Raw genomic sequence first — 17398 nt, 5'->3', positions numbered from 1 at the left:
GTGCTTTTGGTGAGCTGGATTTTGTATTGTACATCTGTTATCTGTCATTCTTGTCCGTTTCTGTATCTTGTATCTATCGATTCGTTTCTGTATCTATCTTGCCCTTCTTAATCTTAAAGGATGTTCTGGTTAAAGGTGGTATACATTTTTATGTTGAGTAAGGCCTAACAAAATAAATTGTTTGGTTCCTGTTGGTTGTCAGTTAAGGCCATGGGTAGGTAGGGAATTTATTTAATAAAAATTTGTATAAAGATTTTTCCCACGGCGACTATGGATAGATAATTTCTTTATTTAATTAAAATGTTCACGACAACATGGATGCATGTACTCTGCCAGCATGTTTAATATCCATAATACTAAAGGTTAAAATACAAAGACACTGTACTACAAAAGTACAATGTACAAAGGTAGTAGTATTAAAAATGCCACCCCTAAATACTACTCACTAAATATCCTGATGTCAGAGAGCTGTGCAAATATTGTGAAATACTTGCTTTTTATATATTCTCATTATTGACATGGACTGCACTTTTAACTAAACGTTATTGTAAAAAAATATATATATATTTTTTAATATTTTTAAACTCATAAAATAATTTGGGTCGCACCTAAATCGGCAGGGTCGGTCGGCAACCGGAACCAGGCCATTTTCTTATTAGGCCTAATCATCTTTTTAAAATAATACATCCACAGAGCTTTGGTGTGGAATAAATGTATTGTTTTTCCCCAATTTTTTTTTTTATCATTTAAAAAAAATGTGCGGGTCCAAAATTAATGTTGTTGTTTACATGATGTAACGTCACAGTGTCCAATCGCAGCCACTCTTATTGTCTGGGACCAAATACGGCCACGCCCCATTCCCAGTAAAAAGTGGGAATCTCTAGAATGGGTTTTCGGGCGACGCTGTATACGGAAGTGAAAATGTTGAAAACTACATGAATACATTTCCCAAGATCCTTAGCACAGGTCACAGGTCACTGGGATGTGTCTATTCTTCGCCGTGATCTGAACAGCGGTAAACTATTAATTCAACCTCAGTATAGCGACCGCGAATGGTAAACTAATTATCTTAACAAAAGTGTGCTGGTAGCGTTACATATGTTGTCTAAAGGGGGACATATGGTACAATTTAAGATTTTAATGATAATCGGCATATAAAGGACAACATAAAGCATCGTTAATTTGTAAGAAGCCTCAATGAAAACGGTAATATTCGCTATTGTTATGAAAATGTGCTAGAATCCTATAAAAATGTGGACGCATTTGGTCTACGTTCCGTTAGGCATATCCCCTCCCTACTTCCCATTCCCCCACGTGAATGCACCTGATTGGACCAATGACATGCTGGTGCTCTAGTGCGACATCTAGTGGCTGAATGTTATCTATAGCACCTTTAAATAAAGGTTACATAAAAAAATATATATATAATAATAATAAAGTTGCTTTCTACCACATTTAAAAGGTGATACATACACTTGTCTTGGAGGCTGAGACCTGCTTGGCATGGGATAGAGGAGGAGGAGATTGAACAGTAGTAGCCTTTGAGGGACTGGGGCTTCTGGGCCGGGTGTGTTTGATATCCGCACTGTGGTCAGTAGTGGTCACATGCAGCCGGACGGGGCTACTGGGTCGAAGGTGCTTCGTATTGTTCGTGTCTGCGCTAAGGGACTTGGAGCTTCCTCCGATAGAGCGATACCTACTAACGTAATCTCCCTTGTCCCTTCTCACTTCCTCCGGGTCCGTTTGTGTCTCTGAAATGTAGTCAGGGAAGCTCATGGACCTCTTAGGACCGGAAGGATGAGACTCGGAACCAGAACTCGTCTCCTTACTTCCAGACACCGAGGCTTGAGAAGAATGGTGCGGATTCACAAGTATGGACCGACCACCTCTCTGGTAGCTGAAATTCCCCGTTTTCAGAGGGGCAGAAGATTCGTGGATGCTGGGGATGCCGTCGGGCTTCGCCGAAGTCTTCGGTGTATATTTAGATATGGCGGACGCCACGTAGTGGCTAGAGGTCCTTCTGGACGGTTTGAGGAAGGACAGATCTCTTCTCTGGTCTTGGAGGAGAGGGGGCGGCTTGCTGCCGGGCAGGTGTGTTGGCTCTGAGACCAGGACCTTGGTCTCCACCTCTAGCCGCTCCTCCTTCGTTACTTCAAGAACCTCTTTCCCTGATTCTTTAACCATTTCTCTAGGCGTGGCCTTCTCCGAAGGGTCACAAGCCGCGACTTGTGTGACTTTCAGGCTCTCCGTCTTGTTGGCGTTCCCCGTGGTCGTTTCCGAAAGGGCAGAGTGAGCGCTTCTCGAGTTATCTTTCTCCGTGGAACCCCTGCCGCCGCCGCCGGCGATAGGCAGCGGCCCGTCCTGTCTTTCCGTTGAGCTCCAGAAGGCTTTCGCTTTTTCCAAAAGAGGAGACGCTTCGCCCCCGTGATTGTTGATCCCGGACTCGAACGAACCGCCGAACCTGTTGCGGGCGATTCCCGCTTTCACCATATCCCCGAACTCGTCGATCCTGATGGCGCCGACCGTCAGCGTGACGGCCGCCTTGTCCTCCTCCGCGGCGGCGGCGGCGTGGCTGAGGCACGGCTTGGGCGGCACCACGGTGAAGGTCTTCATGCCGAAGCGAGACGTGGGGCTGCGCGTGATCTTGCTGTGCGAGGAGGAGGAGCCGCTGGCGCCGGCGCTCTGGACTCTGTAGACGGGAACCTCGTCCTCCTCCGCGGACGCCGATCTCTGACTGCTCAGGTTGAGCTTCTTCCCGGGAACAGCGACAGCGTCTCTCTTTACGGAGACGACGACGCGACGAGCCTCGGCGCCGTCCCTCTCCCGAGGCTTTGAGGTCACCACCGCTTGCTTTCGTTCCGCCTCTGCGTCGTTAGCCGGCTTGCTCCCGCCGGTCGTCCGCCTCTCCTCCTCCGTCGCCGCTCCGCTCGGAGGCTTGTCCTCCAGCGACGCCCTGCGCTGCGCCGCCCCCCGGGGCTGCTGGGAGCCGTCGTCGGTGCCGCTCTTCCGGCTGCTCTGCGTCGTGCTGGCGTTGTTGTTCCTGTTCTGCACCTCGCCGCCGCCGGCCTGCCGGCTGAGACCCGGACCTGAGAGGAGATGGAATGAAACGTGGTCAAACTCTTGAGGAAACATCGACGCACGCGTTAAATATCGACAAGACACGATCACATGGGTTCATTCGTATGACGTGAGAGGAAATCTAAAGGTATAATGTGTAAACGCTACTCTCTTTAAGCTACACACACACACACACACACACACACACACACACACACACACACACACACACACACACACACACACACACACACACGGCTCTGTACCTCTGCTTGCTGCTGGCTGGGCGCTGGCCACCTGGTGGTCTGTCGTGGTCCTTCCCTCGTCGTCCTCCAGCACGTCGTCTATAGAGGTGACCGGCACGTCCATGATGTCCACCACGGAGACGGGCACCTGGTCCAGGTCTCTGTAGGTGTAGCTTCTCTCAGACACCTCCACGTGGCTCATATCTGCATGGCAGAAAGGCAAGGGAGACATTTGCCTACTACGCTGCTATTGATTGATTGATTGATTGATTGATTGATTGATTGATTGATTGATTGATTGATTGATTGATTGATTGAAGTTTATTTCAAATATGCAACATAACAAACAAACATCAAGTACATTATAGCCTTAATCCGTTATATATAAAAATAATAATAATAATAATAATAATAATAATAATAATAATAATAATAATAATAATAATAATAATAATAATAATAATAATAATAATAACAACAAATAACAAACAAAAAAGTCTAAAAAAAATGTGTGTGTGTGTCATTTGCATATTTGAAAAGGAGTGGGAAGAAGCATACACTTATTTAATCTCACCCCTATTTACTCATCAGAACATAGGCTACTATATTTTATTTACTAATTCATACTATTCAATACATTACTAGACTTATATTGAACAATTTTACTTAGTTAACAATAAATTTTTTCAATAATCCCTTATTAATATTTGCCAAAACCGTATGTTACCCTGTATAGTTCCTCTATAGTTCACTCCTCTCACACCACAGAGAACCATGCAAACCTTCAATTCTACTAAATGTGACAGAAATGGGAGACACCATACAAAAGGTTGGGGCCTGACAACAGCGATATGTTCTGTTCAGTGTGATAACCTTTTCCCACCTTTTCTCTCGGGCTTTCGACACCATGTAGCTTGTTGATTTTATGATCTTATTGTCTTACTGTGTTGTTGTTTTATCGTTCTGTTACTGTGTCCTTTGCTTTTAAATATATATATATATTTTTTTTAAGTACTCTGATCTATTTAAATTTGTATTGCTGCCTATGTTTACCTATTTTTTTCTTCTCTGTTTTGCTACGGGTTGGTTTGCTATAAACATCAAAGATGTAGTTATGATACTCTCTGGCTTTCGACACCATGTAGCTTGTTGATTTTATGATCTTATTGTCTTACTGTGTTGTTGTTTTATCGTTCTGTTACTGTGTCCTTTGCTTTTAAATATATATATATATATATAAAAAATATTTTTTTCTTCTCTGTTTTGCTACTCTTGTTTTTTTTTTATCTATTTTTAGTGCTGCTTATAGTTTTTAATATGCTCCCCCTGTACAGCACTTTGTGCCCCTGTGGCTGTTAAAGCGCTTTATAAATAAAGTTGGATTGGATTGGATTGGATAACGTCTCATGCCGGGCAGCGCCGGCGCTGTACTGACCCGCAAGGTCCGCCTCGAACTCCGCCAGGGTCCGGTTGAGCTGGGCCGTGAGCTCCGGGTCCTCTTCATAGCTGCCCTTCGATCTGCCCGACTTCTCCTTGGAAGTGACGTCACTGTGTTTTGAGGAGAGCAGAGGAGGAAGGAGATCATTATTATCATCCAAATTACACACGCACACACACACACGCACGCACGCACGCACACACACACACACACACACACACACACACACACACACACAGGAGAGCAGAGGAGGAAGGTTAACCGTCTGTAGTGTGGTAGTGAAAGGGTTAAGTGCCTAGCTCAAAGGGCAGGTTGGCGGCGATGGGCAGCGTCATAAAAACACACCTTCAGGTCACAAGGAAACAGCTGAAATCATGTCCTATTGATGTAGGAAACATGGTGTAGCCAGTAGGACTACTTTACTTTAACAAAAAATCGAATTCGATAATCGTTGCAGAATTGTAGACAAGTTCGAATTCGAATTTCAGTGTACATATATATATATTATTATATTTATTTTTATTTAAAGGTGACATGCATTATAAATGTCATTTTTCAGTCTCTAGCATTGTATTATAGTAATAGGAGTTAGTAACAATGTGTTTTAGTGTCTAAATACCATATTGGCGGATTGCTCTGATTCAGCTCAGATAATTTCCTGCTCCAGTAAATTAGGCCATCCTGATTTGAAGGCCTGAGTGACGTTACTCAGGCTCTGGGTAGCAGACAGTGATGTGATTGGCTCTGTGGTTGTAGCTAATGCCCGCTCACAATCTACCTAGACTGACTACACAGCAGTGGAAACCACTTCCTCATACTGCGGCAGAGAAACCCACCTCTCTGCATGCACTCTGGAGGGAGAGAGAGAGAGAGAGAGAGAGAGATAGAGAGCATTCGGGAGCACTTGGGGGGGGGGGGGGACCTGGGCGCGGCACACGGGAGAGTGAAAGAAAGAAAAAAAGGAAGAGAGGGAGGAAGGGAGGGCCCCCCCCCCTCCCACAAGCTGCGGCGCGGCACACCCGAGAGGGAGAGAAAAAAAGAAAGGAAGAGAGAGGGAGGGAGGGAGAGAGGGGGCCTTATCAATAACGGCCTGTCTTTTCTCTCTCTCTCTCTCTCTCTCTCTCTCTCTCTCTCTCTCTCTCTCTCTCTCTCTCTCTCTCTCTCTCTCTCTCTCTCTATCTCTCTAACTCTCTCTCTCTCTCCCACCCCCCCCCCCCCTCTCTCTCTCTCTCTCTCTCTCTATCTCTCTCTGTCTACCAGTCGCAGACTGTGTGGACTGACTGTCACTCAAAGTGCTTATGGGCGGGGCCATAACAGCCTGAAATCTTGAGGCTGAAAAATGATGGTTTTGAGTACTTGATTAGAAATATAAAACAATGCATTAAAAAAAAAAAAAAACGAACAGATGTCTTCAATAGACTCACAGGAATTGTGTAAAGTTGCCCAAATAGTGCTAGGAATAGCAACGCATGTTCCCTTTAAATAAAGTCTAAGCTATTTTCAACGTTTTGGCAATTTTATATTTTTTTACTATGGTATGTTTTGTTATTATTGTATTGTGTTTTGTTTGTTTTAAAAAAAAGGAAAATAAAAAAGATTTGATCAAAAAAAGATTTTAAATTTATTTTCTTTTTCAAATTCGAATTTCTCCCTTCAAGTTCGAAACTCATGTTTCTATGTAAAATTTAAATTAAATTCGAAATTCGAAAATAATGTGACAGCCAGCCCTAGTAGCCAGTAGCAGCAGCAGCAGAGGCCTACAGTTCAAACAGCACAGAGAGGCAAGACAGGAGTGGTTTTTGTTTTTAATATTTCAAAGCTGACTCAAAGTTACATTTCAACAACAAGGAAGCCTGCTGCTATTGTAATATACTTATATACCTATGATATACCTATACTTATAAATATACTTAAATACTATGATATACCTATACTTAGTCAAGTCAAGTCAAGAGTTTTATTTGTCACGGCATACAAGCATACAGTGAAATGCGGGGGGTCATACCTGCAACGATGCAATAATACAATAATGCAATAATACAATAATAAGAATCCAATAGGATGAGAATAAGACATTTGTGCAATGATACAGTCATAAGAATAAGACATAACAGGTATATGTACATGAAGTTTACAAAAAGCATGGTAAGACATGCTAAGGTCCTGCGATAGTGCAATACACTGTTAGCTACGGATGAGGCACTGGGTCTTATGTACACTACTATACAATGCTATACTATACAATCTACAGTTATACTATGTGTCCTTATGCTAGCTTGCTATCCATCTGTTTACTATACAAGAACCACTCCCGTTCTTGTTTTTAAAGTGACCTTTCATTGTGTAAAGTGACCATGAGTGTGAGCGTGTGTGTGTGTGTGTTCATGCTAAAGTGACTGCTAGTGTGTGAGCGTATACAGTGTGTGTATTGTGTGTGTGCTCATGTGTGCTTGTGTGTGGAGAGTTCAGTGTTCAAGACTCTGATGGCCTGGGGGAAGAAGCTGAGCCGAAGTCTCTCTGTCCTAGTTGCTGGTGTGCGCAGGCGTTTGCCTGACCGCAGCAGCTTGAACAGGCTGTTGTTGGGGTGGTGAGGGTCTTTCATTATTCTGCAGGCTCTGGATTTGCACCTCTTGTTATGTAAGACCTGCAGGGGTGGTAGTGCAATACCCATAGTACGCTCAGCTGAGCGCACCACTCTCTGTAGGGCCTTCTTGTCCTGTGCCGTGCTGTTTCCATACCAGGCAGTGATGTTTCCAGTCAAGATGCTCTCTACAGCTCCGGAGTAGAAGGACTGGAGTATCTTCCCCGATACTCTGAACTTCCTTAACTGTCTCAGGTGGTAGAGGCACTGCTTCGCCTTCTTTACGACTGAGTCTATGTGTGTTGTCCATGTCAGGTCTTCTGAGATGTGGACCCCCAGGTACTTGAAGCTGCTCACCCTGTCCACGGTAGCCCTGTGTATCCTCAGTGGTGTGTGTGTCCCCTGCTGTGTTCTCCTAAAATCCACAATCAGCTCCTTGGTTTTACCAATGTTCAGGAGCAGGCTGTTGTCCTGGCACAAGCGTTCCAGTACCTCAACCTCCTCCCGGTAGGCCTTCTTGTCGTTGTCAGAGATCATCCCCACCACCACTGTGTCGTCCGCAAACTTCACTATGGAGTTGGAGCTGAACTTGGCCACACAATCATGTGTGTATAGTGAATACAGCAGGGGGCTCAGGACACAGCCCTGGGGGGACCCGATACTCAGGGTGATGGTGTCGGAGGTCTAACCCCCCACCCTGACCACCTGGGGCCTTTCACTCAGAAAGTCCAGTATCCAAAATAAATATATTTATTTATAATATACTTATATTCTCCTTTATTTACCCAGGGTAGGTTCTCTGAGCACAGATGCTCTTTTTCAGCTATGCCCTGCTTCACATTCACACAGTTCCATTCACACCTGGGAGCTGCCCAGTACAACCACAGTCTGACACCGTTGGCCACTGAGCAACTCCACTGGATCAGTTCCCCCCCCCCCTCCCTCCCTCTCTCTCTCTCTCTCTCTCTCTCTCTCTCTCTCTCTCTCTCTCTCTCTCTCTCTCTCTCTCTCTCTCTCTCTCTCTCTCTCTCTGGGGGGTTCAGCGGAGCAGCATTATCATGAGTAATTGATGTAACAGCCATAACAAATTGAACAAAGGAGGCCAAACCAAATACAATTTGTCTCTTGAGAGACTAGAGATCCTCGTTTCCTCCATGACTCTGAGAAAGCGGGGTTATGGGTTCCTGGAAGAGTGAGGAGCAGTAGAAGGCCAGACTCTGCACTGCAAGAAATACCTCGCTTAGCAAGTGACTTGATCTTGTTATCAGACATAACTTATTTCAGGATATTATAGCCCTAAATCTTTCTCAACTGGCAGATAATCCACAGTTTTTTATTGATTCCTAAAACCCTTGACCCGAAGAAGCTAATACGTTTGTTTAGAATTGTCTTGGAAGAGCCAGAGTATTTGCAGTTGTGATTCGACCCCACAATGATTCAATTCGATTATGATTATTGAGGCAACGATTCAATGCATCATGTAATCTCTTCATTTGACCACGATTCGATTCGATTAATTTTCGATAAATTTTCTATCAGTTAATTCCCCAAAACATTTTGAATACACAAATGTGGCTGGGGGAACTGATTCACTCAGCATGAATGGACTATAGGTCAATAAAAACAATACAAAAAAAAAAAAAAATTTGATTAATTTAGATTATAATCGATTCTAACATATTCAAATCGATGCATCGATTCTAATACATTAGAATCGATGCATTTCGATTAATCGATGCATCGTTACACCCCTAGTTGTGATGTTAATCTAAATCACTTGGAGTGTGAATGTGATATATCATCAGAACGTACTCGACCTCTACTGTCTTTAACTATGAGTGAACACAACACTCTAACTTACCATCTTTAGGTAATAAAGTACTCAACCTCTACTGTCTTTAACTATGAGTGAACACAACACTCTATCTTACCATCTTTAGATAATAAAGTACTCAACCTCTACTGTCTTTAACTATGAATGAACACAACACTCTAACTCACCATCTTTAGATAATAAAGTACTCAACCTTTACCGTCTTTAACTATGAGTGAACACAACACTCTAACTTACCATCTTTAGATAATAAAGTACTCAAACTCTACTGTATTTAACTATGAGTGAACACAACACTCTAACTTACCATCTTTAGATAATAAAGTACTCAACCTCTACTGTCTTTAACTATGAATGAACACAACACTAACTTACCATCTTTAGATAATAAAGTACTCAACCTCTACTGTCTTTAACTATGAATGAACACAACACTCTAACTTACCATCTTTAGATAATAAGGTACTCAACCTCTACTGTCTTTAACTATGAATGAACACAACACTAACTTACCATCTTTAGATAATAAAGTACTCAACCTCTACTGTCTTTAACTATGAGTGAACACAACACTCTAACTCACCATCTTTAGATAATAAAGTACTCAACCTTTACCGTCTTTAACTATGAGTGAACACAACACTCTAACTCACCATCTTTAGATAATAAAGTACTCAAACTCTACTGTCTTTAACTATGAGTGAACACAACACTCTAACTTACCATCTTTAGATAATAAAGTACTCAAACTCTACTGTCTTTAACTATGAGTGAACACAACACTCTAACTCACCATCTTTAGATAATAAAGTACTCAACCTTTACCGTCTTTAACTATGAGTGAACACAACACTCTAACTCACCATCTTTAGATAATAAAGTACTCAAACTCTACTGTCTTTAACTATGAGTGAACACAACACTCTAACTTACCATCTTTAGATAATAAAGTACTCAACCTCTACTGTCTTTAACTATGAATGAACACAACACTAACTTACCATCTTTAGATAATAAAGTACTCAACCTCTACTGTCTTTAACTATGAATGAACACAACACTCTAACTTACCATCTTTAGATAATAAAGTACTCAACCTCTACTGTCTTTAACTATGAATGAACACAACACTAACTTACCGTCTTTAGATAATAAAGTACTCAAACTCTACTGTCTTTAACTATGAGTGAACACAACACTCTAACTTACCATCTTTAGATAATAAAGTACTCAACCTCTACTGTCTTTAACTATGAATGAACACAACACTAACTTACCATCTTTAGATAATAAAGTACTCAACCTCTACTGTCTTTAACTATGAGTGAACACAACACTCTAACTTACTATCTTTAGATAATAAAGTACTCAACCTCTACTGTCTTTAACTATGAATGAACACAACACTAACTTACCATCTTTAGATAATAAAGTACTCAACCTCTACTGTCTTTAACTATGAATGAACACAACACTCTAACTTACCATCTTTAGATAATAAAGTACTCAACCTCTACTGTCTTTAACTATGAATGAACACAACACTAACTTACCATCTTTAGATAATAAAGTACTCAACCTCTACTGTCTTTAACTATGAATGAACACAACACTCTAACTTACCATCTTTAGATAATAAAGTACTCAACCTCTACTGTCTTTAACTATGAATGAACACAACACTAACTTACCATCTTTAGATAATAAAGTACTCAAACTCTACTGTCTTTAACTATGAATGAACACAACACTAACTTACCATCTTTAGATAATAAAGTACTCAACCTCTACTGTCTTTAACTATGAATGAACACAACACTCTAACTTACCATCTTTAGATAATAAAGTACTCAAACTCTACTGTCTTTAACTATGAGTGAACACAACACTCTAACTTACCATCTTTACATAATAAAGTACTCAAACTCTACTGTCTTTAACTATGAGTGAACACAACACTCTAACTTACCATCTTTAGATAATAAAGTACTCAACCTCTACTGTCTTTAACTATGAATGAACACAACACTAACTTACCATCTTTAGATAATAAAGTACTCAACCTCTACTGTCTTTAACTATGAATGAACACAACACTAACTTACCGTCTTTAGATAATAAAGTACTCAAACTCTACTGTCTTTAACTATGAGTGAACACAACACTCTAACTTACCATCTTTAGATAATAAAGTACTCAACCTCTACTGTCTTTAACTATGAATGAACACAACACTAACTTACCATCTTTAGATAATAAAGTACTCAACCTCTACTGTCTTTAACTATGAGTGAACACAACACTCTAACTTACTATCTTTAGATAATAAAGTACTCAACCTCTACTGTCTTTAACTATGAATGAACACAACACTAACTTACCATCTTTAGATAATAAAGTACTCAACCTCTACTGTCTTTAACTATGAATGAACACAACACTCTAACTTACCATCTTTAGATAATAAAGTACTCAACCTCTACTGTCTTTAACTATGAATGAACACAACACTAACTTACCATCTTTAGATAATAAAGTACTCAACCTCTACTGTCTTTAACTATGAATGAACACAACACTCTAACTTACCATCTTTAGATAATAAAGTACTCAACCTCTACTGTCTTTAACTATGAATGAACACAACACTAACTTACCATCTTTAGATAATAAAGTACTCAAACTCTACTGTCTTTAACTATGAATGAACACAACACTAACTTACCATCTTTAGATAATAAAGTACTCAACCTCTACTGTCTTTAACTATGAATGAACACAACACTCTAACTTACCATCTTTAGATAATAAAGTACTCAAACTCTACTGTCTTTAACTATGAGTGAACACAACACTCTAACTTACCATCTTTACATAATAAAGTACTCAAACTCTACTGTCTTTAACTATGAGTGAACACAACACTCTAACTTACCATCTTTAGATAATAAAGTACTCAACCTCTACTGTCTTTAACTATGAATGAACACAACACTAACTTACCATCTTTAGATAATAAAGTACTCAACCTCTACTGTCTTTAACTATGAATGAACACAACACTCTAACTTACCATCTTTAGATAATAAAGTACTCAACCTCTACTGTCTTTAACTATGAATGAACACAACACTAACTTACCATCTTTAGATAATAAAGTACTCAACCTCTACTGTCTTTAACTATGAATGAACACAACACTAACTTACCATCTTTAGATAATAAAGTACTCAACCTCTACTGTCTTTAACTATGAATGAACACAACACTAACTTACCATCTTTAGATAATAAAGTACTCAACCTCTACTGTCTTTAACTATGAATGAACACAACACTCTAACTCACCATCTTTAGATAATAAAGTACTCAACCTCTACTGTCTTTAACTATGAATGAACACAACACTCCAACTTACCATCTTTAGATAGTAAAGTTAGAAAACATAGTTGCTCTGAAAACATAACTTCTTCGTCTGAGTTACGCAATTATTCATTCAAACAATTCATATCATAATGAAAGCGCAGCATTTCTTGCAAAACTATCCGTCGGTACAGTAAAATAGTTTTACTTAATGTCTTGAAAGAGGTCTGGTGAGTCTGAATACACAATAAAAACACTTGCTAACCGTGTCCATGTTTTACAGGGTGTATTCCTGAAGCTTGATCCAGGATCTCCTCAGCAGGGCACATGTCACGATGACTTTAAAGGCAAAAAAAGGGATTCTATGTCTACAATTTTCCCAGAAAGCCTTTGAATAAGGACCCAGAACCATAACTATGAAGGATCAGCACTAAATGTTGAGGGTGCCAGCTTTGAATAAGGACCCATAACCATAACTCTGAAAGATCAGCACTCTGGCACAAGAAAATAAAATAAAATTCAAACATGCACGCACTGATTTGTATTATCTTTAAAAAAGAAACAGGAATCAGGTATAACTGAAACCATCTTACTGCTTTTGGGCTGAAACGTTGGGATTGAATCTAAGGGTGAATGCAAACCACAAGCTTCCATGTAAAGTTCTGCTTTATTAGACAGTGTACAGTTCTGCTTTATTAGACAGTGTAAAGTTCTGCTTTATTAGAAGGTGTACAGTTCTGCTTTATTATAAAGTGTAAAGTTCTGCTTTATTAGACAGTGTAAAGTTCTGCTTTATTAGAAGGTGCACAGTTCTGCTTTATTAGAAGGTGTAAAGTTCTGCTTTATTAGAAGGTGTACAGTTCTGCTTTATTAGAAGGTGTAAAGTTCTGCTTTATTAGACAGTGTACAGTTCTGCTTTATTAGACAGTGTACAGTTCTGCTTTATTAGAAGGTGTAAAGTTCTGCTTTATTAGAAGGTGTACAGTTCTGCTTTATTAGAAGGTGTAAAGTTCTGCTTTATTAGACAGTGTACAGTTCTGCTTTATTAGACAGTGTACAGTTCTGCTTTATTAGAAGGTGTAAAGTTCTGCTTTATTAGACAGTGTACAGTTCTGCTTTATTAGACAGTGTACAGTTCTGCTTTATTATAAAGTGTACAGTTCTGCTTTATTATAAAGTGTACAGTTCTGCTTTATTATAAAGTGTACAGTTCTGCTTTATTAGAAAGTGTACAGTTCTGCTTTATTAGAAAGTGTACAGTTCTGCTTTATTAGAAGGTGTACAGTTCTGCTTTATTAGAACGTGTAAAGTTCTGCTTTATTAGACAGTGTACAGTTCTGCTTTATTAGACAGTGTACAGTTCTGCTTTATTAGACAGTGTATAGTTCTGCTTTATTAGAAAGTGTACAGTTCTGCTTTATTAGAAGGTGTAAAGTTCTGCTTTATTAGAAACTGTACAGTTCTGCTTTATTAGACAGTGTACATTTCTGCTTTATTAGACAGTGTACAGTTCTGCTTTATTAGACAGTGTACAGTTCTGCTTTATTAGAAGGTGTAAAGTTCTGCTTTATTAGACAGTGTACAGTTCTGCTTTATTAGAACGTGTAAAGTTCTGATTTATTAGACAGTGTACAGTTCTGCTTTATTAGACAGTGTACAGTTCTGCTTTATTATAAAGTGTACAGTTCTGCTTTATTATAAAGTGTACAGTTCTGCTTTATTAGAAAGTGTACAGTTCTGCTTTATTAGAAAGTGTACAGTTCTGCTTTATTAGAAAGTGTACAGTTCTGCTTTATTAGAAGGTGTACAGTTCTGCTTTATTATAACGTGTAAAGTTCTGCTTTATTGGACAGTGTACAGTTCTGCTTTATTAGACAGTGTACAGTTCTGCTTTATTAGACAGTGTACAGTTCTGCTTTATTAGACAGTGTATAGTTCTGCTTTATTAGAAAGTGTACAGTTCTGCTTTATTAGAAGGTGTAAAGTTCTGCTTTATTAGACAGTGTACAGTTCTGCTTTATTAGAACGTGTAAAGTTCTGATTTATTAGACAGTGTACAGTTCTGCTTTATTAGACAGTGTACAGTTCTGCTTTATTATAAAGTGTACAGTTCTGCTTTATTATAAAGTGTACAGTTCTTCTTTATTAGAAAGTGTACAGTTCTGCTTTATTAGAAAGTGTACAGTTCTGCTTTATTAGAAAGTGTACAGTTCTGCTTTATTAGAAGGTGTACAGTTCTGCTTTATTAGAACGTGTAAAGTTCTGCTTTATTAGACAGTGTACAGTTCTGCTTTATTAGACAGTGTACAGTTCTGCTTTATTAGACAGTGTACAGTTCTGCTTTATTAGACAGTGTATAGTTCTGCTTTATTAGAAAGTGTACAGTTCTGCTTTATTAGAAGGTGTAAAGTTCTGCTTTATTAGAAAGTGTACAGTTCTGCTTTATTAGACAGTGTACATTTCTGCTTTATTAGACAGTGTACAGTTCTGCTTTATTAGACAGTGTACAGTTCTGCTTTATTAGACAGTGTACAGTTCTGCTTTATTAGAAGGTGTACAGTTCTGCTTTATTAGACAGTGTACATTTCTGCTTTATTAGAAGGTGTAAAGTTCTGCTTTATTAGACAGTGTAAAGTTCTGCTTTATTAGAAGGTGTACAGTTCTGCTTAATTAGACAGTGTACAGTTCTGTTTTATTAGACAGTGTACAGTTCTGCTTTATTAGAAGGTGTACAGTTCTGCTTTATTAGAAGGTGTAAAGTTCTGCTTTATTAGACAGTGTACAGTTCTGCTTTATTAGACAGTGTACAGTTCTGCTTTATTAGAAGGTGTAAAGTTCTGCTTTATTAGAAGGTGTACAGTTCTGCTTTATTAGAAGGTGTAAAGTTCTGCTTTATTAGACAGTGTACAGTTCTGCTTTATTAGAAGGTGTAAAGTTCTGCTTTATTAGAAGGTGTAAAGTTCTGCTTTATTAGACAGTGTACAGTTCTGCTTTATTAGAACGTGTAAAGTTCTGATTTATTAGACAGTGTACAGTTCTGCTTTATTAGACAGTGTACAGTTCTGCTTTATTATAAAGTGTACAGTTCTGCTTTATTATAAAGTGTACAGTTCTGCTTTATTATAAAGTGTACAGTTCTGCTTTATTATAAAGTGTACAGTTCTGCTTTGTTAGAAAGTGTACAGTTCTGCTTTATTAGAAGGTGTACAGTTCTGCTTTATTAGAACGTGTAAAGTTCTGCTTTATTAGACAGTGTACAATTCTGCTTTATTAGACAGTGTACAGTTCTGCTTTATTAGACAGTGTACAGTTCTGCTTTATTAGACAGTGTATAGTTCTGCTTTATTAGAAAGTGTACAGTTCTGCTTTATTAGAAGGTGTACAGTTCTGCTTTATTAGAAAGTGTACAGTTCTGCTTTATTAGACAGTGTACATTTCTGCTTTATTAGACAGTGTACAGTTCTGCTTTATTAGACAGTGTACAGTTCTGCTTTATTAGACAGTGTACAGTTCTGCTTTATTAGAAGGTGTACAGTTCTGCTTTATTAGACAGTGTACATTTCTGCTTTATTAGAAGGTGTAAAGTTCTGCTTTATTAGACAGTGTAAAGTTCTGCTTTATTAGAAGGTGTACAGTTCTGCTTAATTAGACAGTGTACAGTTCTGCTTTATTAGAAGGTGTAAAGTTCTGCTTTATTAGACAGTGTACAGTTCTGCTTTATTAGACAGTGTACAGTTCTACTTTATTAGACAGTGTAAAGTTCTGCTTTATTAGAAGGTGTACAGTTCTGCTTTATTAGACAGTGTAAAGTTCTGCTTTATTAGAAGGTGTACAGTTCTGCTTTATTAGAAGGTGTAAAGTTCTGCTTTATTAGACAGTGTACAGTTCTGCTTTATTAGACAGTGTACAGTTCTGCTTTAGTAGAAGGTGTAAAGTTCTGTTTTATTAGAAGGTGTACAGTTCTGCTTTATTAGAAGGTGTAAAGTTCTGCTTTATTAGACAGTGTACAGTTCTGCTTTATTAGACAGTGTACAGTTCTGCTTTATTAGAAAGTGTAAAGTTCTGCTTTATTAGGCAGTGTAAAGTTCAGCTTTATTAGAAAGTGTACAGTTCTGCTTTATTAGAAGGTGTACAGTTCTGCTTTATTAGAATGTGTAAAGTTCTGCTTTATTAGACAGTGTACAGTTCTGCTTTATTATACAGTGTACAGTTCTGCTTTATTAGACAGTGTACAGTTCTGCTTTATTAGAAAGTGTACAGTTCTGCTTTATTAGACAGTGTACAGTTCTGCTTTATTAGACAGTGTACAGTTCTGCTTTATTAGAAAGTGTAAAGTTCTGCTTTATTACAGTGTACAGTTCTGCTTTATTAGACAGTGTACAGTTCTGTTTTATTAGAAGGTGTATAGTTCTGCTTTATTAGAAAGTGTACAGTTCTGCTTTATTAGACAGTGTACAGTTCTGCTTTATTAGACAGTGTATAGTTCTGCTTTATTAGACAGTGTATAGTTCTGCTTTATTAGAAAGTGTACAGTTCTGCTTTATTAGAAGGTGTACAGTTCTGCTTTATTAGAAGGTGTAAAGTTCTGCTTTATTAGACAGTGTACAGTTCTGCTTTATTAGAGTGTACAGTTCTGCTTTATTAGAAGGTGTAAAGTTCTGCTTTATTAGACAGTGTAAAGTTCTGCTTTATTAGACAGTGTACAGTTCTGCTTTATTAGAAGGTGTACAGTTCTGCTTTATTAGACAGTGTACAGTTCTGCTTTATTAGAAAGGGTACAGTTCTGCTTTATTAGACAGTGTACAGTTCTGCTTTATTAGAAGGTGTAAAGTTCTGCTTTATTAGAACGTGTAAAGTTCTGCTTTATTATAACGTGTAAAG

General features: G+C 38.8%; 1 protein-coding gene across 1 annotated transcript in view; it reads right to left on the bottom strand.

Moving 5' to 3' along the window:
- Window positions 1-17398, bottom strand: part of cobl (cordon-bleu WH2 repeat protein) — a gene marked incomplete at its 3' end in the record, with an annotated part of 324393 nt that overhangs the window by 20938 nt on the left and 286057 nt on the right. Inside the window, 3 exon segments of the mRNA XM_084308326.1 lie at window positions 1474-3086; window positions 3324-3506; window positions 4738-4850. Coding sequence (XP_084164452.1) covers window positions 1474-3086; window positions 3324-3506; window positions 4738-4850 — 1909 coding nt within the window.

The sequence above is a fragment of the Notolepis coatsorum genome (assembly GCF_963971535.1).
Source record: "Notolepis coatsorum genome assembly, chromosome: 2".
NCBI classification, from domain to species: Eukaryota; Metazoa; Chordata; class Actinopteri; order Aulopiformes; family Paralepididae; genus Notolepis; species Notolepis coatsorum.
The sequence above is the reverse complement of the archived record's forward strand: the minus strand, read 5'-3'. Positions and strand labels throughout refer to the sequence as shown.